Below are 27,821 nucleotides of genomic sequence, written 5' to 3'. Positions count from 1 at the left end.
AGCGATAGAACAAAACAGAATTTTTTTTCAATATTAAAGATCCGAATATTTCGAATCCAAGTCTGGGAGCCTTTGTCAACAGAAAAAAAATGAGCAAGGCTAAATTAAACAGAACAAATAGAGAAGAAATAAATAAAATTTACATCTTAATAATTTCCAAATATAAGTACAATCAGTGCAAATAACCTAAATAAGCAACACAGAAAGGACAAAGAGATTGTCTCTGATGCAAAAGATTGTCTCTCGTATAAGTTCAATTTGTTAATCAATTATTCAGAACGATAAATGGTCATAAGTAAAATATTTTTTGTATATCATGTAATGAACACTGAAATAATGCATACACCATATTTTAATCCAGCCCCTAACTTTAAATATTTGATTTGAGCAGCCAAATTAAATTATTTACTGGCTTTTATTTATTTATTTAATTATGTTCTGGCTTATTGAAATACCATGAAATATGATCATATGAACATATGGTGAAATATGATAATTAGAATTGGCTAAATCGAACCTTACGCAACAAGGCCGTATCCAGGGGGTTTGGCCCCCCTCGAAATGTTTGTCCGACTCGTAAAAACGTAACATAAATTAATATAAAAAATTTTCTGATGGGTTTCCTAAAGTTTTCTTACACCCCTTCCCCTCCCCGAAAAAAATATGTCTCCTACCGAACAAAATCCTGGATATGGCTATGTACGTAACCATTTATATTTTAGAAAATTAGGAAAAGTCGCAAATTCAGTTTCAAATGAAAAAGATCGTCATATGCAATAATGTAGATTTTAGTTTTAGCAGGCACAACTGTAAAAAAAAGACACACAAAATTAGCAAAAAAAAGAGCAGAAAATGCTGTGAAAATCAATAAAAATGACCTAGCAAAATATGGCACCAAACAATTGAAGAAGCTCTGTACTTCCTTTGAAGGTGCAACTGTCTTTGAAAACCAACAGATTCCTAATGTTTAAAATTTTTATAAATGAAAAATCTTGAAATAACTAGTTTTCATTATATATTATTGTAGTTCAACGTGTCAAAACTGGCAAAAATGTGGTACTGCTTTACGAATTTTAAACAAAAAATAACTAAAAGAAACAAACAAAACCTGTAAGTATAGAATTACAAACAGCTATGTGGTTTTTCGACATTTAATCTCCAACAAACTATGTCCATGATAAGGCTGTTGCCGGAGTTCTAGTTTTTTCTCTTCACATTCCCTTCAAGAAGCTTCATTTTCTTTTACTTAACTCAAAAAGGGCCAGATTTTCATCAAGGTACCAGATCCCTATATTGAATAAATTTAATCTGGCTTAGGTAATACCAAAGAATCGTTCATCTGTAAAAAAAATTTGTTTTGAGGATTATTCATTGTCAATATATGGGGTTTACTAATGTTAGATTAATTTTAGTTTAGTCTATACTCGCACTGGGTATATTCCAACCACCCAGTTGGAATATACTTCTGCAGCCACTACTATATATTGTAACTAACTACTACTTGCGTAACTCCTCTTTTTCTCTGTTCTTTCGCCTTATATTTTTGTTTTACTACCTGTTTGTTTTGATCTTGTTTCTTGATTGTTTTCTTTTATTGAATATTCAGGTACATCTCAGAAACAAACTCTATTCATTCAAAGATGTGCTGAGAAATTTCCTTGGGAGGGAGGAATACGGTAATCTAAAAGGATGATAATTTTTTTGGAACAAGTCAAGAAAATTATTTATAAATTCAAGTATAGTCAACAATAGATTCAACAATTTAGTTAGCACATGGACCACATGCATCTTTAGAAATGAATGCGCCACCGTGTGGGATTAATGCCTCTGAAACTAGAAAGGTCACTTTGGAGACTTTCGATGTTCTAAATCGAACGGCTATATTTCTGAAGATGTTCATTTTTTCCTTATGTTCTATGCCAGTGGTTCCCAACCGATTTTCGGCCTTGCCCCACCTGGGCATTTCTAAAAGTCTGATGCCCCTCGTAGTATTTAAATGTTATTATTCAAACTTTACGCGTATTCACCTAAAATGAGCTTAAAAAGGCCATTAACTTGGTATCTTTTTTTGGGCCTATATGTATATTTAATATTAGCCGAAAGGTAGTCAGCCGAAAGGTACAAGTCCTGCCCATGACCCACCAAACGGTTCTATGTATTAAGCTTAGTGCTCTCCGTCGGATAAAGTGGAAATTTTTGTTATAAATATTGTATTAATAAAGATTTACCTTTATAGCAGTTTTGGTGTATTCGAATGCCTAAAATCGGCCCAAAGATAAAATAATATCTCATTTTTGTGTCCTTGATATTTTGGAATATATTTTGTATTGATGAAGCCTTTTTTTTCATCCTGCGTAAAAATTCTTTCATGAAACGTGGGCATTCTTTCTAAGCTTAGATTTTCTAACCCAAGCTGGACTTTGCGACTCTTTTATTTTTTATTTATTTACACTCACATGATTTCCTCATTCATTTGGCTGGCAACATCTCCATTAATGGTTAAGCGTATTATAGGGATTCAAAGTAATACCATTATTGGGATTTATTATGAACTTTTCGATTAGTCGATGAAGGACTTCTGTAGCCAGATAAAAATTTTGCTAATAGCTGTTTCACTTGATTTTATACTTTTTTGTGAATTATTTATTTTTGTAAGCAATTCATAGATAATCCTTTATCTTTATATAAAAAAAAACTCATTACCCTTTTGTTTTTCAGATATATTTTATTCTAATTCAGAATTCAATTATGACCTAACAGGACCTAAGCATCGAGTTTCACCTCTGTCGTGTGGCAACAACTAGATTGAAATTTATTTTTTGTTATCGAACAGTTGACTCTGAAACTCTAAAAACCGAATTTCGATGCCAATAGATAGGCACATATCAAAGAATTGGCTTTTTGGTGTTAAGCCATTGAATGTTAATGAAAATCAAACCATCAGATTCATCGTACCAGAGAACCGAAACATAGAGGTTTAAATCTCCCATATGCAAAAATGAGGAATTTGTATTTTCGCCAGAAGAAAGATAACGGATGCGTGTTTATTTGTTTGTTTTTTCCCCAGGGGTGATAGTATCGGCCCAGTGGCTCTAGAATTCGGGAAAGGGCTCATTCGAACGGAAATTATAAGTTCTACTGCTCCTTTTAAGTGACCTAAAAATTCAGGGGAACTAGACACCCTCTCATGCCCCTTTTAAAAATTGAGGGCAACTAGGCCCATTTTCACGCCCTTTTTTCTAAAAACCGTCTGATAAAAATTTGAGATAGCCATTTTGTTCAGCACAGTTGAAAGGCCAAATATCTATGCCATTAGGCATATCATGATCCTCCACAGGCCCTGGGGAAAGGTCTTCAAGTTACAAAATTTGCCTATGGTTTACGTATAGCCTAGTATTTGTTATTGAGAAGTATGCATACATTTTAGGGTGGAGGGGGGGAATTTTCTGCTGACGGGATTTTACACTAGGATAGTTTTCCATAAGGAGGGAAGTTTCCAGGGGATACATTTTTCAGGGGGAATTTTACACTGGGGCAGTTTTTTGATAATTTCTGTACGACATTCTTATCGTGTTTTGTTTTCTCTTCACCAACTCATTTTTACGTGTGGAGATGTTAAGGGTAATTGTCCAGGGTAAATTTTCACCAGGATCGAATTGTCTGGAGAATAAATCCGTGGGAGGGAAAGCTTTTTTCATGTAGGTGTGGCCAGTTTTTCCAGCATTATCTAAAAAACGATCAGAAATCAAATAAAAAAACAAGTTTTTTCAACCGAAAGTAAGCAGCAACATTAAAAGTTAAGACAAACGGAAATTATTACGTATATAAGGGAGATTACTCCTCTTCAATACCTCGCTCTTTACGATGAAGTTTGAATTTTATCCCAATCCTTTAAGAACGACTCCTGAAACACAAAGCTCAGTTAATTAGAACATTAAGAAGCTTTTTTAAAAGTACTAAGAAACTTTAGCATAAAGAACGAGGCATTGAGGAGGGACTAATCCCCTCATATAAGCGATAATTTTTGTTCGTTTTAGGTTTTAATGTTGCTCTTTACTTTCAGTTAAAAAAAAAACTTGTTGTTTTTAATTTAATCCTAAAAGAGTCGTCATTCATCGGATTGCCATAGATTGTCCTTTCGACCAGCCATCCAGGGCCGCACGAAAAGGAAGTCGACCCTGAATGGGATGGGAGGAGATCGTAAGGATTTAATAGATTTGGACTTCTTTAGAGGGTTTAGAGTAAAAGGCTTGGAATATATTGGGACGGATGAGGAGTGTACGTATCTCTGTTGGCCTCACATGCTCTGGTGCTGCAAGTAGTAGTTAGTAGTAGTCGTAGAATCGGGTACCATAATTTTCTTAGATAGTGATTTTAAAATAATCGCTTTTAGAAATTACGCTTTTAGAAATGATTGGAACGATACTTAGTATCTGAATTAGAATTTTTCATATACATGGTGGAGTACAACAGTATTAATAATGTTTTCTTGTACATTACTTTTTTCTTGTACTATTTCTCTTTTTCTTGTACTATTGTTGGTTAATTACTTCATCGACTCTTGCTTGTTTTTCTCTCTTCTATATTGTAGTAAGATTTGAGACGGATTTAGCGATTCTTTAAATGCACGCCGATTCCCCCAAGATAACCGCTATTTAAATACTCTTGGAAAACCGGTGTATACTTTTATTTCTGTGCTTTGTTCTAATTAGTTGGTTTGTCTTCTACTAAAGAAAAGAGATTGGTCTTCTACTAAGAGAGGAAACTCTCGTTTTTGTTCAGGAAAAAGAACAACCAACGCCAGGTAGTGTTGCTCATATATTACATAAAGATAGTTATAAAGGTTTTATGAAATTGTATATGGTGTAAAATTTTCACATAATTCACCTATTTTCATATTTAGAATGTCCCCTGTGTATACTTTTATTCCTTTCGTTGGTTTTTGCGCTTTGTTTTACTTTGTTGGCTGACCCTCTGCTGAAGAAGAGCCCTTTTTATTTTAATTTAACATTTTTTTTGCATTTTACAATGTCCCTTACCCCAATGAAAAATACACTTTTTGTATATCTGCCTTGGTGTGAGACCTTATACCTCTCACTCCTGTTCTTATGTTCCTGGAAAATTATAAATTCGGTTGTTGCATTAATGCAGCTTCTGTTCCTATGTTCTTATGTTCCTGAAAAAGTGTAAATTTGGCTGTTGCATTAATACAGCCTAGTATTGTATCTCTTGACATAAAAAACGACACTTTCAAAAAACGATTTAAAATATTTTAGAGTATTTCAAAATGTGAGACAAATTTAAGTTACAGGAAACGATCTCAAATACAATTCAAAATGTATTAGCAATATTAAGTATCCATTTTTTAAAAAAGATTTATGCATCTTATTTAGAGATAATCGTTGAAGCTTTGCGAGAGTCACTTGAATTTGAATTACGAAGATGTTCGGTTGCCACAGCATCAGTTGAACTCGAATCCTTCAGGAGAGTACCACAACTATTGTACTATAAAAACTAGCTCTGCCAGAGTGTCATTATTTATTAACCCCTTTAAATCACATAGGCTAAATTTGCTTAACAATGCGCGTATAACAATAAGAATGATGTATAACAATACTTATCTCTGTTTTTTGGTCAAACTGGACGGAGTCTTCTTTTTAAAGTTCATGAAAGACCATCCCCTAAAAATGCTTTGGCACAACTGCGAGGAAGACTCTAAAAATCAGCTCAAAAGAAATATCATTTGAGCAATTTGGTACCTTTGAGAGTTCCATGTGGTGCTACCCACTTTGATTGAAAACCTTAGCGATATCCGGGACTAAAAGTCCATTGTCTTTTCAATCAAATTTCATAGCAGAAACCACAGATACTCAGTTGCTGTCGTTGGTAACAAATGCCTTTGGAAAATTCAAATTGTCTTTGAGATGACCAGCCGACGGTCGCAAAATGATTTTAAGGTATCGAGTCCCCTAAAAAAAGGTTAATCTTTCGACTCTTTGAATTTCAATATTAATATTCAAACTCTAGTTCAAGTAAATTGTATTCATTTTACTAATGATCGATGTTTCCTTTGCAGAAGAAGATCATGATAATGATATGTCTTGCGATTCTTGGAATAATTTTGGCGTCCACAATAGGAGGTTATTTTGGGCTATGAGTTCCACTCTTTTTAAAAGGTAATCTTTGCTATTTTGGGTTTAGATTTAAACACATTTATTCGCTTATAGACCCTATTATAATATTATAGGATAATATAATAGCATAATATAATAGGATAATATAATATAATAGGATAATATAATTATAATAATATAATAGGAGGTTATTTTGGGCTATGAGTTCCACTCTTTTTAAAAGGTAATCTTTGCTATTTTGGGTTTAGATTTATTCACATTTATTCGCTTATAGATCCTATTATAATATTGTAGGATAATATAATAGTATAATATAATAGGATAATATAATATAATAGGATAATATAGTTTTTTCCAGTTTTTTCTAGGTTTTCTATAGAAGGAAGGGGCAAAAATAAAGGAAACACAGGCCCCTCTTGCCCCACCCCATTGACACCAAAGCACGTAAAATGATGTCTCCAGGCCAGGCTCCAACATCACTAAATATTTTGATTAGTTGATTGATAGATTGGAATATTTGGAGGATTTGATTTGTTGGTTTGATCTCAGTTTGGTAATATGGGACCAAGAGTCTAAAATCAGCACGGTTTGAAAACACACTGATGGGCTCAGAGTTTGATTCCGGTTATTCCAGAGTCAGATTAGGTAAAAGTGTCTCTATATTAATCCAAAGAAAAAGAAAAACAAAGTGAGGGATCCTTAGACGTGGGCAGTATACCCGATCAATACCTTAGTTACATCTCCTATGGTTGCAACAATAGCTGAAATCTATTAACGTACAAACAACAGTTCAAATAGGGATAAATCCTTTTATTAGATAGTGTATAAACAATAAAAAGAAAATTCTGAATATTTCGATCCCGTATACAGTGACCGTCATCAGCGGATATACTCAGAGAAATATTCAGGTTTTTTTGTCGCTGTTTTTCACTGTCTAATAAAAGGATTTATCCTTACTTGAACTATTACTTGCAGGCCATGGAAAGGCAGTATGGTCTTTGAAAATCCCTATGCAACCTAGTGAAGAATGAACCACAGCTCATAGCCACAAAAAAATGTTTTAAAATAAACCTTCAATTGCAAAAGAATTGCCATTCGACATGGATTCAAGAATGGAAACTATTATCCAATTTAGATCTAAAAGTTAAAAAGTAATGACGGAAACAAATCTATGAGAATTTCAAAAAAGAGCTTCAAAAGCCCTTGCATTTGGTGGCAGATTGACATACAAAGTATCTGATTGAAATCACCCCCACCAACCCACATTCAAAGGTTTCTCACCCCCCATTTTAAAGATTGAACAAATACATTTTAGCTTGGATGGTACTGATGAATTCTTTTTAGTTTTTTTCTTGGTGTTGTAGGGGCACTGGAATATCGTGGAAAGTCGTTTAAGGGCTCATTGAAAAGCTAATTCTTGTACGCACGTGCTTTTTGTAAATGTGAATTAATAGAATTAAAGTGAAACGCAATTTTCCCTAAAAGATGCTTTTGTGGTTTCATTTCCATATTTACTCTCGAAAATGGTCGCAGATTGAATCAATAAAGAAGCCAATATTTATGAATGACATCTTTTTTCGTCTATTTTAACGTCATAGAAAGTCATTTAACGCGAAAACCGTGCTATAGAGGAGTAAAACGGAAATGGCAAACAATAAGTTTTAAAAGCTTGCATAAACACAACCTATTAGTATTCTTCATTTGTTGTTGCTGCTCTTTTCCAAAACTGTTGTTCTATCGGTCCATCTTTTCTAATTTCAAAAAAGTATGCCTTAAATCTGAACTCTGATAGGTCAACTACAGATTTTGCAAAAAGTATTCAGCCTGCAAAAGTACAAATGGGGTGCATCATTGGCGCTATATTTGGGCGTAGCTTTGATTTTCCATTGAAGTATAGCTAAGCTGAGTAAGTAGCTAATAAATAGCTGAATAGTTGCTATCTATTAATTTAAAATGTAGATGGCACAAAAATTGGCCTGCCAAATTGAGATTGTGTTCACCCAAGCCGCTATTTATAGTATGTATATGTATGGTGAATAGATACCCCTGAGAAAATTGAAATCAAATTCCAAAGACAATGTACTATATCAGAAAAAAATTTAAATATTCGTTTAAAATATAAAAAATATTCGAATAAAACAAAGCCTTTCGGTTTGCTATTTTCTGTTATTTCATCTTTAAAAGAACTGAAAATAAAATTTACCCGTCAGGACTATTCGTTTTTCTCTTTTAAAAAGACACGTTTCTGCTGATCTATAAGACATTTTGGCCAATTGTTTAACTAGTAAATATACTTGGCAACAAAACATTGTTGCCTAAGCCGTGATTTTTTTTTTTCTAGAAAAAAGGTTATTTTTGGTGGTAGAGACTGAATGTACGAATAAAGAGTTTTCTTATAAAATATATCAAAACAAATATATTATAAGATTATAATTAAATATTGTCAAAAAATATATTATAGAATTTTTAATATTTTTACTTAAGAAATTAGCGTTGATTGCTTTTGTGTTTTACAGCAGTGTATATTACTTTTGAACTTACTTTAGGCCTTTACATACAATTCCGAATAGTGACATAATTTTTTTTTTTTTTGGGGGGGGGAAGAGACATTTAGGTTTCTGTATTTATAGTGGGGAGAAAGTTTGCTGTTTTTCTATTTTTAGATGAATGGTATTTTTCACTGAAGATATTCTCTAAAAAGGTATATTTCAAAATCTGAGGGGTACAGACTCTCCTGGCCTCTCCTGAGCCGTTCCTAGGGTTGATGGTGTATGAAAAAAAAAAATCAATTACAGCACCCCACACCCGACTCAAATATAAGCAAAAAAAGCCAAATCAAGTAGAAAAATTTCATCAAAGTGGGCAAAGAGGGCAAAAGTTTCTACAAGTATTTTGTGTACAAATTCAAAATATATTTATCGGTACTTATAGTAAAGGCGAACTAGCCAAAAATATGGGTCAACCCTGGCACGTGCGCCGGGGGGGCCTTCGGGCCCCCCCCCCCCCCCAAACTTTTGTGAAATGTTTAATTTCCCCATGGTTTCTTGGGATTTCTGGCAAAAGTAGGAAATTTATTAAGAATCTGGATACATGTATAAAGCCCTTTTTGGGGGATTTTACAGCATGCAATTATCCGGTCAAGTTAGTGCCCAATTATTAACCCATTTTCTGTTTAACTTTTTACCCTCTTTGAAGCAACCCAAAATTGTGGATGTATAATTTCATGTAAGAAACAAATGACGCTTTGTGATATACATCTGGCGATTTAGGGTGGGCAAGCCCCTCCCGAAAAAAAAATCTTGGATACGGATCTGTCAGGAGGAATAACATGTATTAGTGTTACGGAAGCTACATATTTGTTTTGTCCGGATTTTTCTCCTATGCCCGCCGATTTCAACTTTTTGAAGTGGTAGGGGCCTAACATCCCTGGTTTTTACGGACCTCCAGTTCGGACCTCCAGCCGGATTGACAAATCTGATATTGCGCTTCGGAAAGCTATCTATGATTCTCCCATGGGGCCGAAAAGAAGATTTTGTTTGTCCTTTGACCAGAGCGTTTTGTAGAATGAAATTGAGTCCTGTGTCAGAGAGGACGATTTTACAATAAATGAATCAGAAATTCATTTCTCGATAGTGGCATATAAAAAATTATAGACAAATTACCGTTTTTTGTAGTCCAGCGCAGACACCACTTTCCGGTGTCAGTTTTTATTCGAAGTATTATCAGTTTTTATTTATCAGTTGTTATTCGATAATTTATCAGTTGTCACTGTGTTGATAATAGTTAATACTAAGATGGATTTTAAATTTTGGCCGCTAGTTTCACCGTTTCATAGATGATTTCCCTTTTCTAATATTTTTTATGTTTTAATAAATATCTTGCAATCACTTTTTTTAGGCCGGCCCATCAAATGATGGAGCCAGCGACGATCAGATTCATGCTAACTAATTATTAGATCTCAAAACCGACAATTTAGCCAGCGAAAGACGGTCTGGTAAAAAAGGGGGGGTCACGACGGCGAGAAGCGTACAAATCTCATATTAATTATTATGAAACTTGTTTATATACCGTACATAAAATTTGACTTCATTTTCGTGCTTATCTCGTCTTTTTACATCTTTTTACAACAATTCAGTTCAAAAAAAAACAAGTACCAAACTTTTTTTTTTTAGGAAAGTGAGAAAACTGACACAATACGCAAAAAAACTAGTTTGTGTCGACCTAGAATGTGCAACTTTGGATATGTTGTTCAGCTTTTTATTTTCTCGACAACATTGTGTACAAATCTTTTCTATTACAATTTGTTAGGGGTCAAACTCTAGTTTGCTTGTACTATTATTTCTACTCAATATATATGATATTTGATCTTTAAGGAAATTAAATATAAAAAACGAGCTCTTTCGACTGAAAGTAAGGAGTGATATTAAAAAGCAAAACGAATAGAAATCATTCTGTACTTTTAAAACGCTTCCTATTCTAATTAACCGGCCTTTGTGTTTTAAACATTGTCCTTAAGAAATTTGGACAAAGAGTCAAACTTTAACATAAAGAGCAAGGTATTGCGGAGAGGGGGCAACCCCTTCATATACGCAATAATTTCTGATCAATGCTGCTCCTTACTTTTAGTTGAAAAAACTGTTTTTTTTTTTATTTAATTTCTGATCGTTTTCCGTACAATACCTGAAAATCCGGCTCACCCTCTATGAAAAACTCCCTAACCTCACGGAAAAGTCCTCCGTAGAACGTTCCTCCTGCGTAACACCCCCCTCCGTGAAACTCCTTCTTCACAATTACACCCTTTCTGAAAATCCCTCCATTGAATTTCTTGAAGAAGTTTCCGCCTGAAAAATTGTCCTTATCATAATTTCATTTGAAAAAGACTAAGTTCTAATCTTTTTCTGATCACTCCAGAAATCCCCTATTCCGTGGAAATTATTTTCCAGAAATCCAAAGACGCTGAAAATTTCCCCCAGGCAATTCCCCGGAACCTCTCCACATGGAAAATTGAGTAGGCAATGAGAAATAAGGCAGAATAAAAAGAATACTGTATAGTAATTCTGTCAAATACCCCCAATCTAAAACTTCCCTTGGAAATTTCACCCTCGGAAATTTCCCTCCCCACGGAGAATTATCCCCATGGAAACTCACCCCAAGCACAAAATCCACCTCCGAAAAATGTCTGTATACTTCCCAATAACAAATACTATTCGTAAGCAATGGGCAGATTGTTTAACTTAAAGGTCTATTCTCCAGGGATGGGGGGTCATGTTATCTCCAAAGGTTTAGTCTTTGGACTTTTCAACTATGCTAAACAAAACGGCTATTTCAAAATTTTGATAGGACGATTTTGGGGAAAAGGAGCATAATCCGGGGGGGGCTAGATGCCCTCAAATCTTTTCAGTCAATTAAAAATAACACAAAAACTTTTAATTTCCGTTCAAGTGATCCCTCTCCCATATTATAGCACCATTGGTTCGATGCGATCGTCCCAGGAAAAAAATGACAAAAAAACCGAAATTCCACATTTTTGCATGTAGGAGCTTTAAACATCTACTGCAGGATTCTCAGATACGCTGAATCTTACGATGGGATTTTCATTGATATTCTTTGGCTTTTAGGGGATGTTTTCACTTTTTTCGAAAATAACGCAAATTTTCTCAGGGTAGCACTAAGCTTAATGAGTTATATATTTGGAATCCGTATAATAAGCCATTTTATAGAGTTTCGGTTACTATTAAGTCCTGTTGCGCCTTACTTACAGTTCGTTACCAGGAGCTGTTTGATTCCTTTACTGTTGAGAAATCAATATTTTGCCTACTGATTTAATTTTTTTCGTTTTAGGTACAGCAGAGAAAACTGCCTGTCCAAAGGAATTCATTTTTTGTAGGCCATTTCTTTCATTTGAATATATGTTGACGCTCTTTCGTCGAGAAGAAGTAGAATTATTGGCTATATTAATTAATTAACTAATTTATTGATAATGTTAGTTAATTATTTATTAATAATAACTAGTTATGTGAACAATAATTAACAAAAGGAATTAATTAATAATTAACTAACATAATTAATTAATTATTAATCAAATAATTTGAAAATTAGGCTTAAATTTCTGTTTTCCCAATTTCATATGTCTTATAGCAATATTAAAACCGAGTTTTTGAGCCTTTGTAGCTCATTTTATTGTTGAATTTTTAGTGATTTAATTGTATGCCTGATTGGTGTTATCATGTATTCATATCTTTATTTGCGTTTTAATTGATTAATTAATTTATAAATACTTAGGAGCAGAATGTATAAGAATTGATTTAAGTTTAGTGTATGCTTGCAGTTGTTTTCTTTTCTAACATCTCGTGCATTTAGGTTAAATATTGTCACGAAACCCGAGTAAATGATGAATTTGTTTAGTATGGTTTTGTAACAATATCCAAGGCAAGGTCGTATCTTGGGGGTTTAGGGGATTTGACCCCCCCCCCCCCTCAACAATAACACTGACTCGTTAAAACGTAACAAAAATGCATGTAAACAAATTATTGATGCGTTTCTGAAAGTGTTCTTTTGCCCCTCCCCCCCCAAACTAAAATCCTGGGTATGGCCTTGGCCTAAGGATAGTGCATGAAACTTAGAGAAAGAGATTACAAGTGTAAGAATGGACCTACAATGAACTATTATCAGTATACTTCATTCGTGTTCCAACTTAAATATATAAATCCTTTGGAGTTTTTTCATATTCTAGCCCTTTGGCTATGAACTTAGTTAAGGGGAACTTATCTCTCCTCGACTTCCAAAGGGAAAAAATGTGTAAAAAGGGAAGAATGCTTTGGGAATTTAGCTTAAAAGTACAGTCATACCCTTTAAAAGAACATGTACTCCTCCTCTCGGCAATGTTACATCCAAGCTCGTGCCGAAAATTCTCGTTGAAGAATAAACGAGCAACTTCATTCGAATAAATACCATGCCAGGTTAAACTTTTCTTCTGAATGTGTATTCCTGAGCTGGCAGACTATAGTAGTGACAATAAAAGATACAAGCCCTCTCACTTTTTATTAGTAATTCAGAACTCAAGTTGGATTTTTTCATTAATAATTACGGCCAGACTCATCCTTGTTTTTCTGGTGGGGGAGGGGGTTAGCCAGAATTGCCAAATAAAGAGATTAATTATTTAATAGATAAAGGCAAGTTTGGAATAAATATAAATACTATGGCTTTTGGGGGGGGAGTGGGCGTTTTTCCAAGAGGACCTTGTTGTGGAAGTGTTTGCCATGGGTTTGGTAGTCAATCTGAAGCCAAATTTTCTATTTTGATTAAAATTTGCTCAAATTCAGTGTTAACCTCAATTAGACCAAATCTAAACTAGAGCAAAGAATATGGGTAATTTACAAGAGTGGGAACTGGTGCTAATATCTATGGAAATATCATCAGTGTCATCTAGTGTTTGACATTTCTTGTTTTTTTTTTCAGTGCAATAATGAGGAAAAATTAGTTTAACTGTTGATTAGTGTAGTAACAAATTTCTCATCTCAGTTTCTGAAACAAAGACGAATAATGAGCATGGGAAATGCCAATAGACGCCAAACGCTAGATAGTGTTGGTGTTTTTGTCGTCATTAGTGCCACTTCCCACCCTTATAAGTTGTCAGTACTCGACAGTGAACTAGAATTAAAGAAGAAAGTGATCTCCAGAACTGTTGTAAGACAGCAATGCTATGCAATTGTTGAAAGTAGTGTTGTTGTTATTTTTTTTCATTTTTTTGTTGTTGTTGTAAATAAGCTTTTTTTATTTGTGTTTATATGTATTATCATCTCAATCTCTCATATTGACATAGAGAAAGTCCAGTCACTGTTTAGTTTATTCAGAGAACTAGGGACCGGGCTTCGATCGGTGAAAAAAGAATAGTTTTTTTCCATCTTTTTCGCAAAGCAACTTTAATTTCATTTTATTTTATTCGCTGTAGAAAGTAAAACCATTAGAGCATGTGATTTCTCCTATCATATTGTCCCTGCAACAGCTGCGAGAAAGGAAGAGATACTACAGGGACACACTGACCTAGAAATGCTGCATTTCTATCCAATAGTTAAAAGGAATAACAACCAAAGGAATAAGCTTGTAGACACTTCATTGGATAAAATCTGGGCTATACTTGGCTGGCTATACGTGACTATACTTGGGCTATACTTAAAATCTGGGCTATGAATTCGGCAAAACTTGGCTTGAAAAACAATTATGAATTTCGATTGTTGATTTCGCTGGTTTGTGGGTTTGTTGCATTGTGGGTTTATGAATCTTGCGGTTGCACAGCGCAACTGGATAATCCAATTTCACAGCGCAACTGGATAATCCAATTCTTCGTTCCATTCCATATCCTAAATCGTGTTTTAAGAATCGGGTTATTCAGAGAAAAGTGGCTTTAGCTGAACAGCTTTCCGAGTCGGCGAAAAATCGTTCTTCTTACGTTTAATTTGGCGATAGAACTTTCCTGTGCGTCGACCGTTCCTCGTATAGGATAGTTCTGTTTGAAATGTAGAAAGCATATCGTATCGCTTGTCAGATATTATTGTTAGAAAGAGAAACATTCAAAACAATGTTATTAACAAAAACGAAACTCAGTAGCTTACGACAAAAAGTCGCACTAAAGCAAAAAAAAAATCATTTAAAAAGCAACCGATTTGATATTATTCATGCCAATTCACCTTAGCAAATTAAAAAAGCAGGGGGTAGTAACAATAATAAGATAAATAAATTAGTAAAAAAAAAAGAGAAATCCTTCAAAATATATTTTGATCTGTAACCTATAATAGAAAATACCTCTTGTTGGAAAGAATGGTAACTGCAGCATCTGCATTAATCAACCAATGTTACAGCTGAGATGCACGTGTACCTTGAAAACATTTTTTTAAGAACACTGTTGGTAGAACTTTGGCAGAAGTCCAAATTTCTCTCTGTGCTTTCAATAAGCGATAAGAAATGTTTTGATAAGCTGCTAGATTTTTTTGATAGGCTATGGTACACCCCTTTTACGCATCCAATTATACACGGGAAGCGGGTTTGAGCCTATTCCTTATCATAATCACATGATTACTCTGATTGTTCTTATACGTTCCGTAAAATTTGTGATTTTTTACTTCTTTTTCAATGTTGTGCCCCACGAACTTATACCCCTCCACCCAAACCCGGTTTCTCCATCCCTGCCCTTACTTTAGGGTTTTGTTTAACTGGAAGAAATTTTTACTATTGTTCCGGTATTCTAAAGACTGGATTTTGGAATATAACTAAAGAGAATAACAGATTGCAATCAGTTCAATAATTGAAAGAAGTCATTCGATTGACTAGGGGTGTCTAAACATGTATGAGCCCTCCCCTATAATGACACTTTTACCTCTACGTCAATCCAAATATTCTATAAACATGCATAATTATAAAATTGGGGGGGGGGGGTGTAATGATAAAAGGGTGTCTACAGGGGATTGGATGGAGGCAGACCATATTGACGAGCATCAATCGCTAAAAGTGCAAAATTTTATTATATGTTAAAAAAATATCATACTTCTTAGATATAACTTGTTTTTCAAGCCACCCTCGCTACCCTCTTCCTATGGAATTCTACAAGGTTATTCCTCTAGAAGTATTTTTGTGGATATCTGTAACTAAATCGTTATTACATATTTAAAAACCGTCTTCTATCTAAGTATATTCAAAATTTATTATCTCTACATCTGATCAGTATTTACTTCGATCTTTCAAAGATTCTAATGAAAAAGACGCGTCTTAGATGTGCTAGTGATGCTTAGATATGTGTGTTTAACCTTCAAATGTACAACATTTTTAAAATGCACATCATGACCTATCCAAGAAATACATAATACCTAAATACATTTGTAGTTTATAATCTGTGCAACTGAAAGCCTCACCTTTTCACATTTGAAGTCTTAATTGGAAAGCGTTGGAATGAAATATAAAAGCAGCACTTGGAGCAGTGAGTTAAAAAAATAACTTTTTGCTTTTCTTTTGCCCTCTTTTTCTTTTAGCTTTTTTGGCTTTCTTTTTCTTTTCGCTTTTTCTTTTGCTTTAGTCTACCAAAATAAAAGAAATCAAATATACAAAAATTTACGATACAATATGCGTGCTGCCCAAACAAAAGGGGAAATAGCAGACAATTGTGGAAACTATTGCTAGTCTGCAAAAAATAAAATTAAAGCTATCTACTGCTAACCAGAGATTCTAAAAGCTGTATATCCTCTGTTGGTTCTACCGGGTAAGACCTAACTGTTGGTAGTGCTAGTAGTTTCACTTCCTATAAGAACAATTTTATAGGGCCGAAGGCCTAGTTTTCTTCAGTTTTTCTTTCAATTTTTCAGCTCTCTGCTCATTGTGTCTAAGTATCTTATTATTTATGCATAAATAAAAATGATCGTGTTGAAAAATTGTTGTAAGTATTTTTTTCGATCTTTGTCTTTTTATACATTTGATCTCAAGTTAATAGTCTTAAATTATTTTGCACATGTAGATATTTCAGATTTTTGTCGTTTTTAGTCTGTTAAACCGTATGTGAGGTTTCATGTGAAGTGAAATAAATTGTGTAATCTATTTTCTTTTGGTTACTTGGTTGATTTATGACATTTTATGATGCCACGAAACTGTTGTGAATGGAAAAGAGATAGATCTAGGCTGCACCAGCGTGCGCAAAACCAATGGGTGTAATTCGTGTTTTATCATTTCACAGGACACCAAAAGTAACCTTGTAAAATTTTCGCAAGTTATTTTTTTACTTAAAGATTAAAAAAAAAGATGGCTGGTTCTACCAAATCACACGGTTTAGATTTAATGTTCATTGTTTTTTTTTTTTTTATTTAGGGAACTGCTGCGCACTATATAGTAGGCTCAGCAGTTTGGACTGATCTAGACCAGAAGTGGTTTTAGGAGGGGGAGCCAGAGGGGGCACTTGCCCGGATGCCGAAACTTTAGAGGTGCAGAATTTCAAATAAATGTTCTAACGGTTATAATCATTTTGTATTTTTAAATTTATAAAGTAAGGGGTATAGTTGGCAGTACATATAAGGAAATTGAATCCGAAATTTTTGCTCCTGGAATCTGGAACGGGTTCCTTTTGGCTTCCAACTGCACAGGTTAATAGCTGTAACACTATTCACATAATACAAATACACTTCAATTTGGTTGGCTTCTACTGCAAGTACTCGAGCTGTTTTTTCCCTGCAGTTTAAGGCCCACAGGCCGGCTGGTAGTGATCCTGCTCGCTATAGCTCTTTTTTGCACAAGTTACAAAAAACAACTTTACAAGTTAATCAAAACAATATAAATCCCTCAAAACACATCTAGATTCTTTAAGATACCAATTGCCTCTCTGTAAATCACCTTTTCGATGAAATCTGGTAAAGATACATTCACAATCATCTTAAGGTCTGGTGGAAGTTTATAATTATGCGATAGGGCAGTTAGTTAATGAATTCCAGTAGTGTGTGTCGTGCATCTGAAGAGGTGGTGTTACAAGGTTTCCTCAGTCAAGTTGCAAAGCCTGCAATTCGGATCACTACGTTGCTTTCATCTACATTCTTCTCGTCTTAGTACCACCGCAAAGCTTTTTATTTTGAAGTAGGCCTGATTATTTTCAGATTCTTTAAAATTAGAACTAGTGCAGCAGGGGGCTTTTTACAAAGATAGCAGTTTCTAATAGCGTCTCTAAGTGCCATTGAGAACTTTCGAGGATATAGTGGGTCTATAGACTTTGCTGTCTCTGCAGCAAGACTACCCACTTTTCCTTTATAGTGGATGCCTACATGGGTAGGATTATACTGGAAAGACACTGCTATGTCAGTCTTGTATAAAGAATCGAGCAGCTCTCTTATTTCCTGTAAATCAGTGTCCTTTGTGTTCCAGGTTAATGTTTTTATTAGTTTGAGAGTCGTCTGAGAATCCGAGAAAATTTCTACTTTATGTAAATGGGATTATTGCTGCCAATTCTTCTATCAAAACAGAAGAGTCCAGTGTAAGAGGCCTTTGAATGGTCAGAGAGGTGTGTGGGATTATTGCTGCTGCGGCGGCTTTTTTCCCTTTTAGAGATCCATCAGTATAAACATGTAGATGATCTTCGAAATCTGTAGCTTTTTTTGTTAAATATTCAGCCTTAATTAATTGATGTGGAATTTGCTACTTTTTTCCTGTATAAGCTCAAGTAGAGTAGATAGACCGAATTTAAGCAATTTCAAAATTGAATTTTAAGCAATAAGTAAGTAGATAGAATTAGTGAATTGGGAGCTAACAATTGGAAGGAGATAATTAATAATTTCGCAGAGGCTAAAGTAAGAAAATTCAGATTTAAATAAATAGAAAACTTTGTAAACAAATAAAAAATTGGTTAAAATTTGACCTAAAAATGTTGGGGATAAAGAGGGAGGAGGGGGGTGTAATCAATATTTTGCCCCAGGAGCAAGATAGGCTAGAACCGCCACTAATCTAGGAATATCTGTGCAGATCAAGGCTGCATCGTTCTCGCAAAAATCAGAGAATTTATCTCATGTTTTATGATTTAAAAAAAGAAAATAGGGTTTTAAAGCTTCTCATAAGTTATTTTTTTGTTTGAAAATTTAAACTATTAAAATAGAGAAAAAAGGACGCCAGCTCCTATAAAATGGTGCTCTTAGATTCCATCGTTAAACCGGGTTCATTACATTCCTATGATGTTAGGAAACTGTTGTGTATTGCATAGCGGCTCAGTAGATCACACAGACCTAGGTAGATCGCCAAAGATATAGTCTGTATCGCCCAGCTAAAAATCCACGGGTGCATCCAATGTTTTTGCAATTTCACGGCAGAGCAAAAAAACACCTTTAAAGCTTTTTTGCCAATTGCTTTTTGGCTTATAGATTCGAATCGCAGGGAAAGAAAAAGATGCCAGATTCTAAAAAATTATGCTGTCAGATTTCATCCTTAACCCGAAGTCATTAAATTGCTGTTAAGTCTTAAGTGGCAGCCGTTTTTCTGACTTGCCTTTCTGACATATTTTTTACAAATAAAGAAATTGACTATCAAATTTGCTTCACAATCGTGAAATCAATGATACTTAGTTTCAGTTGTAAGTTAGAAAACTGACCTCTCTAGTCCTCCATGACTGTACAATGTCAATTTTGTGTATTGTAAATGGTTTGACACAAACAAATTTAATTATCTTTTTATTTGAATCCTGTGGTTTGTTATTTGTTTATGTATAACTACTACAATACCCGTATTATTATACAAATCAATAGAGGGGTATCTTGGAGGAAGGCCAAACATAGCTTTCGCAGCTTTATTCTTAAGGCGTCTTATAGGAGTTAGTAGAGAAGAAAATGCCACACCAAAACAGACCAACAATAAGAAAGTTGTGAATTGAAAAATGCATATTACAGTGCTGAATAAGAAGTACTCAGAAACTTAGAAAATTATTAGAGTTTTGGGTGGAGGTTGGGCCCAAAATCCTTCCATCCCGTATGCATAAATAGTGTAAATAGGAAAATTAAAAACTATTTGCTCTTTTTAATTGGTTTTTAACGTTCTGTTTTCCAGCATTCATAAAAACTCAAATTGCCGTTTTTTTCCCTTTTGCAATACCAGGTCATAAGTTGGCCAGATTATAAGTTGATATAAAGTACCGGGAGTCCGGCGCTCGGTATGTGATATGCTTGTATATATTGATTCTAGCTATAAGTAGCAACCTCTAACTTATGTATCTTTTTTTTATTTGTTTCCCAAAATTTGAATCCAGCCCTTAGCGGCTTATGATTGCAATTTTTTAAATAGATATTATCTTATTTTAACTTATGGTTAAAGTTAGAGAGTTGAGAGTTATAGAATTATAAAACTTTTTGCAAATTACTTTTGCTTAACGATTAAGCCGCCGAGGTAAAAAAAAAGAGAAAAGATGTCAGGCTCTATAAAATTGCGCTGTCAGATTTCACCCTTAACCCAGAATCATTAAATTTCTGTTAAGTCTAAGTACTTACTTAATTGTACTTGTGGCGGGAGTCAGGCGTTTCCGCCTTGCCCGACAATTAGGATCCTTGTGACCTCTTTGGACCAGGTTTCACGATCTGCAGCCAATTGGTCTGCGAAAGGGAGCCACTGGGCCGACCATCTATGTCCAAATTTCTTAAAGTCACCAATGGAATCCAGGTCAGACTTGATCAAAGTCTAGGTGGCATCCGTTTTTCTGACATGCCTTTCTGACATAATTTTCACAAATAAAGAGATTGACTATCAAATTTGCTTCACAATTGTGAAAACTGATCTGTCTTGTCCTCCGTAACTGCAAAATGTCAATTTTGTACAGGGGTGGATAAAGGGCGATCGGAGCGATTGAGTTTAATCGGGCTCCACATTTGAAAGGGCCCCGCGATACCATCAAAAAGAACAAAAAAAAAATACATTTTGAAATTTAAAGCAAATTGTTTTCGACGATAAGGGATACATTAATTAGTTATTCAAATAACTATAATATATTTATTTCAAGTTTGCATTGGTGGATGAGATTTATAAATGTGTTTATAATTATTTGATATATATACTTTATAATATAGAAAAGTGATAACTGTAAAAGTTCATCTTAAATTTATTGAATTTAATCGGGATAGTCCTATACTAGAGAGATTTTGCACTACTTACTTGAACTACTTTACGTACGTAAACGACTATGCAGGATTTTACTTAAATACTTAATATATAGAATGCCCGTGAAAAAATACAATTGGCCCTGTACCTATTCAATCCGGTCCTGCTTGTGTATTCGAAACGAATGAAACGAATTCTCTGTCCTTTTCCATCACTACATAATTCAAGTCAAGATGGTATTTATTTAAGAAAATGGCTACTACAAGCGAAGAAGTATCAAGGGGGGGGGAGCTAGCCGGTTCGATTCCTCCCCCCCCCCTCCGAGATTCTAGTCAGACTCGTAAAAAAGTAACAAAAATGCATATGAACGAATTGTTTATGAGTTCTAACTTTTTGTGACCCCCAGCCCCTCGAAAAATATCACTCCCAAAAAAAAGTTCTGGATAGCCTATAACCTTAATCACAAGTCGTGAAGGACCAAATTTGGATTTGGGGGTAAATAAATAAAAACATAAATAAGGTCGATTGTGTCATACCAGTTACAATACACAAAAATGGATATTATGCAGTCACAGAGGACTAGAAAGGTCAGTTTTCTATAGTACACAGTGCAAAGTGTGCCTAACTTTCATTGACTTCATAGTTGAGGGGGATGATGGGACTATATTTTTTTTGGGAGTGGGAAGATATTTTTTCTCTGGTCCACATAAAAGGCTATACATTTTCTTTCTTTCATCTTTTTATACCTGTCGTTTGTCTCATTCTTTGACTAGTTCTAATCGTCACTATCACATCTAAATGAGGATTTAATGAGTTCTCAAAGGCAGGTTTAAGAGGGGGTGGTGGTTGTTGTCCCCCTGCTAAATCCAATAATACGTTCATTTTCATGAGCTACATGCCTTGCTGATACGCCCTTTGATAATAGCTTAGAAATTTTTTTGGCCATTTATTCGACAAGTGTAAAAACGTCAGATGCAAATTTTAGGTACTACTACTATTACTAACATTTCTTTGCGGCACCAAGCCGCCTGAGGCCAACATAGCTACGCACGCTCCTCTTTCCTCATAATGCATTTAAAATCTGCCTCTTTAAATCTCCCAAGAACTTCTCATTTTCCAATAAGTCTTTCCCTACGAGATCCTCTCGCCCTATTCGGGACGATCTGCTTTCCTTTTAGTCCTAGAAGTTTGCCCGACAAGGCAATCAAACAGTTCGTGGTAACGAACTGTAGTAAGGAGCGACCCGGCTCAATAGTAACCAAAACTCTAAAAAATAGAATTTTGATATCAATAGCTACATCAAAAGAATCGTATTTTAATGCTGATTTTGAATATATAAGTTTCATCAAGTTTAGTCTTACCCATCAAAAGTTAAGAGCCTGATAAAATTTGCCTTATTTAGGAAAATAGGGGGAAACACCCCCTAAAAGTCGTAGGATCTTAGCGAAAATGACACGGCGTATCAGAGAACCCTACTGAAGAAGTTTCAAGCTCCTATCTACAAAAATGTGGAATTTTGTATTTTTTGCCAGAAGACAAATCACGGGTGCGTGTTTTTTTTTTTTTTTTTTTTTTTTTTTTTTTTTTTTTTTTTTTTTTTTTTTTTTTTTTTTTTTTTTTTTCCAGGGGTCATCGTATCGACCAAGTGGTCCTAGAATTTTGCAAGAGGGCTCATTCTAACGGAAATGAAAAGTTCTAGTGCCCTTTTTAAGTGACCAAAAAAATTGGAGGGCATTTAGGCCCCCTCCCACGCTCATTGTTTTCCCAAAGTAAACTGATCAAAATTTTGAGATAGCCATTTTGTTTATCATAGTCGAAAACCATAATAACTATGTCTTTGGGGATGACTTACTCCCCCACAATCCCTGGGGGAGGGGCTGCAAGTTACAAACTTTGACCAGTGTTTACATATAGTAATGGTTATTGGGAAGTGTACAGACGTTTTCAGGGGGCTTTTTTGTTTGGGGGTGGGGATGAGGAGAGGGGGCTATGTTGGAGGATCTTTCCTTGGAGGAATCTGTCATGGGGGAAGAAAAATTCAATGAAAAGGGCGCAGGGTTCTCTAGCATTACTATAAGAAAACAATGAAAAATAAACCTGAAAACGTTTTTTTCAAATGAAAGGAAGAAGTAGCATTGAAGCTTAAAACGAACAGAGATTATTACGCATATGAGGGGTTCTAAAAATACTTTAGCATAAAGAGCGAGGTATTTAGGAGGAGATAAATACCTTGCTCTTTATCCTAAAGTATTTTTAGTAATTTCAACTATTTATTCTATGGCCTTTCCGATTCAGGGGTCATTCTTAAAGAATTGGGACAAAACTTACGATTTAGTGTAAAGAAGGAGGTATTAACGAGGGTACAAACCCCCTCATATACACAATAAAAATTAAAGAATATAAAAGTTTGTTGCGTAAGTTAATTCTAAAGTTACGTATATTTTTTGCTAATAAAAAAATTCGTTAAAATTAAAATTAATAGTTGCCTTTTTATGTAACCGAAAAATTGCATGGCAACTTGGCCTCCTTCCCCATCCCATATTTCTGAAAATCGTATGATCAAAACTAAGAGAAAGCCATTTAGCCAAAAAAGGAATTAATACGCCAACTTCATTTGAATAGTTTACGTGTGGAGAGTCAAAATCAAACATGCATTAATTCAAAAACGTTCAGAAATTACATAAAAAAAACTAGTTTTTTTAACTGAAAGTAAGGAGCGACATTAAAACTTAAAACGAACAGAAATTACTCCGTATATGAAATGGATTGTCCCCTCCGCAATCCCTCGCTCTTTACGCTAAAGTTTGACTCTTTGCCACAATTCTGCTTTATAAAACAATTAAAAGCTTTAGCGTAAAGAGCGAGGGATTGCGGAGGGGACAATACATTTCATATACGGAGTAATTTCTGTTCGTTTTAAGTTTTAATGTCGCTCCTTACTTTCAGTTAAAAAAAACTAGTTTTTTTTATGTAATCTGAAACAGCGACGAAATTTAATTATATTGTATTAATATATAGATACCACTCATTTTAAAAACTACCAACATTTATTGTTGTGCCATTACTGGTAGAATATACCAAACTGGTATAAAGGTAGGTAATATAGCTAATATATAATTAAGCTCGAAGTATTTGGGATATCATTCAACTTCAAAAGTTTACCTACTGCGGGAGTCGAACCCGCGACCTTCGGATTAGAAGTCCGACGCGCTATCCACTGCGCTAAGCAGGCTTACTATATTTTGTAAAGAAAACATTATATCATAAGACACAAAAAAATTGCTGCTTCTCCCATACTTGTACATAAAAAATAAAGTAAACGAAATATAATAATAATATTTATACACCCACCATCAACAATAAAATAGATTAAAGTGGAGCACTACCAAAAGAAAAAAGAAAAGAAAAAGAAACCCAGCTTCCAAAAAGGTAAAGATACGACATTCATTGTGACGTTGACGTTGACGTTGACGTTAACTCCCCTCTTGCTGTTCAGCCTAGAGGACGTTCTATGGCAAGTCGATTCTCAATTCTTAATAAATAGTAGGAGGAAATCGTATTTCCTGAAACTTTAATTCAAATGTCCTTTAATCTTGCAATTCTTGTCAGAAACTGTATGACAAGACTAACTATCATACAATTTTCTTCTTCACTATCAAATCCTCCTAATAACATATATAGGCTCGACTGCACTTTCTTCTGTCTGAAAAATTCGGTTATTTCACGTCTTTCTTGTTCGCTTTCACGGCAAATTATCATCAAGTGTTCTATAGTTTCTGATGCACCACACTTAGGACATTCCTCACTCTGTCCCAAAAATTTTGCTTTGTAACAACCAACTCCAGCATGGTGTGATCGGAGTCGAAACAGTTTCTTTGCTTCATATCTAGTGAGTCCTTTATACACCTTCGTTTCTATATTTCTCTGTTTTTTCATAGTCACAAAAAGATTCCCAGTCAAATCTCTATTCGCTTTAAAACCCTGACGATCAATCTCTTTAATCACTTTATCAAATATCATAACTTCGTAAGGAGTGTCCATGTCGGTTACAAGTGTTCCTGACTCAACTGCGGATTTGGCCTTCAAATCTGCTATTTCATTTCCAGAGATCCCAATGTGGGCGGGAATCCACTGAATAACTACTTTCTTCTTTTTTAATATGTCTTGTAGTTTAATGTAACATATAAGGACATCTCTATTTGGTTTTGCCATAGTATTAGCATTTACAACTGCTTGAATAGCACTTTTTGAATCAGAGCAAATGATAACCTTGTCCTCTTCAACAGATTCCTCAATGAACTCCAGCACCTTCTTAATGGCGTAAACTTCTGCCAGGAATACACTGCTCTCTGGAGGTAATTTGAATTTTTTGGACACATTTTTGAAAGGGCACCAAAACGCTGCTCCTACATGCTTCATTTCATCTACTTTTGATCCGTCAGTGAATAATGGAAGGTATCCCTTGTACTCTTTTTCCATCATCATGCAGAATGCCAAGTCCGCTGGAGTATCTTGGTCCATATTGAATTCTAATCTTGAACTGATCCTGTTTTCCTCCCATGGTGGAGGGACACCTATTTCACCAACTCTTAACATTTTGGAAAGTACTATCTCAATTCCATAACTCTTACAAATTTCTAATGCTGCTTCAAGACAATTGGATTGATTTCTTGCTTTAGATGTGTTGGCAGTTGCTTGGCGACCAGGTTTGATGATTTTTGACTTAACTGGGTGGTTATTTTCTAAAGACCAAATCCTCTGTACATATTTTAAAAATCTGATCTTTCTTCGTGTTTCCAGGTCTGCTAGACCACTTTCTGATAGAAGGAAACTAACAGGTGTTGTTTTTCTTGCTCCAAATGCAATTCTTATGGCTGAGTTTTGGATTACATCTAATCTTGCAATGGTTGAGTGACAAGCTGTGCCATAAATTGTTGAGCAATACTCCATTTTAGGCAATACATATTTGATATAATACTGGATCAAAAGTTCTGCTGGTAATCCTCTAGCCATATAGGCCAAACTCTTCATAACATTGAGTCTTTTCAAACATGTATATTTAAGATACATCACATGGGGTTTCCAGGTAAGTTTATTGTCAACCACTACACCTAGTATTTTTGCTTCACTAACATATTCAACTGGGTGGCCACTTAAGTACAGATCCGGAAGGGTTCCAATTCTTTTCCTAGTGATAACAATTGCCTTCGTCTTTGTTGCAGAAAACTTTAAGTCAGCTTCTTTGGACCATTTTTCTAATTTTGCAATGACCTGGGTTATTAGGGTCTTTATATGGTAGGTGTCACGCGCCATGACCCACGCAGTATTGTCATCTGCAAAAATAGCTCCTCCATCATCCTTCATGTTGATAGGAATATCATATGATCCTATGTTGTACATGTCAGGCCCCAATGCTGATCCTTGAGGGATTCCTCTTTCAGGAAACACTGTTATATTTGAAATTGTTCCACCAACTCGCACTTTAACTTTTCTTCCTATTAAATAATCATTTAAAAATGCTAACATTTGGCCTTTTATGCCAGCTGTTACTAGGCCTCCAACCATTTTTCTATGAAGCATATTATCAAAAGCGCCTTCAATGTCAATTAAAATCGCTGCTAAAATCCACCCATTTTGCAAAGCATATAATGCCTCCTGTTTGAGGCACATAAGACTGTCTTCTGCACTTCTATTTTTCTGAAACCACACTGAATGTCTTTCAAAATTTTCTTCTGTTGTGTCACAGCTTCCAGTCTCTTCTTCACCATCCTTTCCATAACTTTCCCCAAAACAGGGAGAAGGGTAATGTATCTATAGTTTTCAATCTTTGATAAGTCTTTGCCAGGCTTTGGTAACATTACTGCTTCACCATACTTCCAAACATCAGGAAATTTTCCCTCACTCCATATACCATTGATTAATTCTAGCAGTACATTGATCCACAATTTGGGGAGCGACTTCACGAACTGTGGCAAAATTTCGTCTGGTCCAGGAGATGTATCAGGAAGCTTATTAATTACATTCATTAATTCCTGTTCAATGAATGGTCTATTGTATGGTTCGTTTTGTCCTTGTGTTCCAAGGTCACTTACTTTTGTGTCCATATTGGTCTTCTTCTGTATATCTGGATCTCCCCGGCCAACGGTAGAGCTCATGAATTTGGCAGCTGCATCAGCTTTTTCATCATCAGTCACAAGAAGCTTATTATCAGATGCAATAGGTGGGTTGCTCCGGCCTGAAGTTGCTCTGTTATTCATCTTTTTCATAAACTCATATACTTTGGATGTTGGTTTTCGAAAGTCAAGTTTGTTTATAAAGTTATTCCATGATTTTTTCTTGGCTTCAAGTACTGTTTTTCGAAATATAGCATAAGCTCTGTTCTTTTCAATAAGGCTATGAAGATTTTTCACCAGATTATATATTCTCTTTTTTGCAATGAATTCTCTTTTGGCTTTCGAACAATCTTCATTCCACCAGATACACCCTTGGTGACGGCTGATTTCTCTATATGGTACAACAGTTTTGGCTATTTCTATCAATTTCTCTTGAAATATTTCAACTTTCCTAGATAATTCTACTTCTTCCTCTGTTAGTGATTTCACATCAAACTCGTCCAGTGCTTCTCTGAGTATAAACCAGTTAAAATTTTTAGTTTTAAATCCCTTTCTCTTATTACCTTTTGGAAGGACTTCTTCATTAATAGTGCACAATATGGGGTTGTGATCACTGGCCAGTTCACTTTCAGCATCACATTCTATGTTCAATTTGATATAGAGTCTAGGATTGCATAATAGCAAATCAATTGTTGTTGTCTCTCCTGTCTGTGGATTAACTCTAGTTGGCATCCCAACCGGTGTTGCTAAGCATATTGGGCTATTTATTAAACAGTTTTCTAAACTTGTTCCAGAACTATTTACATTTCTACACTTGCACCAAGATTTACTATGTGCATTCATATCACCCAATATTATCAGGTCCTCTGCAACTGGTATCATTTTAATAATTTCATCTATCCTTTCTCCCAACAGTCCATTATTTCCAGATGGGTTATATACACATATAACATTCATTTTCTTTTCATTTTTTAAAAAC

At 34.9% G+C, this 27,821-nt stretch overlaps 2 protein-coding genes, 1 long non-coding RNA gene and 1 other non-coding gene across 6 annotated transcripts in view; 1 reads left to right on the top strand and 3 right to left on the bottom strand.

The window, feature by feature from the left end:
- LOC136028291 (syntaxin-1A-like) overlaps window positions 1-16,715 on the top strand; it is a 133,939-nt gene extending 117,224 nt beyond the window's left edge. For all 3 annotated transcript variants that reach the window (XR_010617802.1, XR_010617801.1, XM_065706042.1), the window contains 2 exons: window positions 6,077-6,176; window positions 11,976-16,715. Coding sequence is in view for 1 of the 3 variants with exons in the window: in XM_065706042.1 (XP_065562114.1) it covers window positions 6,077-6,157 (81 nt within the window). In the remaining 2 variants the exon portion in view is untranslated. The remainder of the gene's footprint in view (window positions 1-6,076; window positions 6,177-11,975) is intronic.
- Window positions 692-24,169, bottom strand: LOC136028293 (uncharacterized). The gene is made up of 3 exons (XR_010617804.1): window positions 24,116-24,169; window positions 20,126-20,427; window positions 692-1,339 (listed from the first exon to the last, which is right to left on the bottom strand). It is a non-coding gene; the product is annotated as an uncharacterized LOC136028293 (long non-coding RNA).
- On the bottom strand, window positions 23,889-23,961 carry Trnar-ucu (transfer RNA arginine (anticodon UCU)). Its single transcript has one exon. It is a non-coding gene; the product is annotated as a tRNA-Arg (tRNA).
- A 136-nt stretch (window positions 24,170-24,305) lies between the features above and the next one.
- Window positions 24,306-26,294, bottom strand: LOC136028537 (uncharacterized). Its single transcript, XM_065706384.1, has one exon. It carries the CDS (start codon window positions 26,292-26,294, stop codon window positions 24,306-24,308), a length of 1,989 nt encoding a protein of 662 aa, XP_065562456.1.
- Between the last annotated feature and the right edge of the window lie 1,527 nt (window positions 26,295-27,821).

The sequence above is a fragment of the Artemia franciscana genome, chromosome 6 (assembly GCF_032884065.1).
Source record: "Artemia franciscana chromosome 6, ASM3288406v1, whole genome shotgun sequence".
In the NCBI taxonomy this organism is placed as follows: Eukaryota; Metazoa; Arthropoda; class Branchiopoda; order Anostraca; family Artemiidae; genus Artemia; species Artemia franciscana.
Note: the sequence above shows the minus strand (reverse complement) of the source record. Positions and strands in the feature narration are given on the sequence as shown.

Excerpts from the sequence above, each read along its gene's own strand:
- LOC136028537 (XM_065706384.1), bottom strand. The coding sequence starts at position 26,294 with ATGGTTGGAGGCCTAGTAACAGCTGGCATAAAAGGCCAAATGTTAGCA.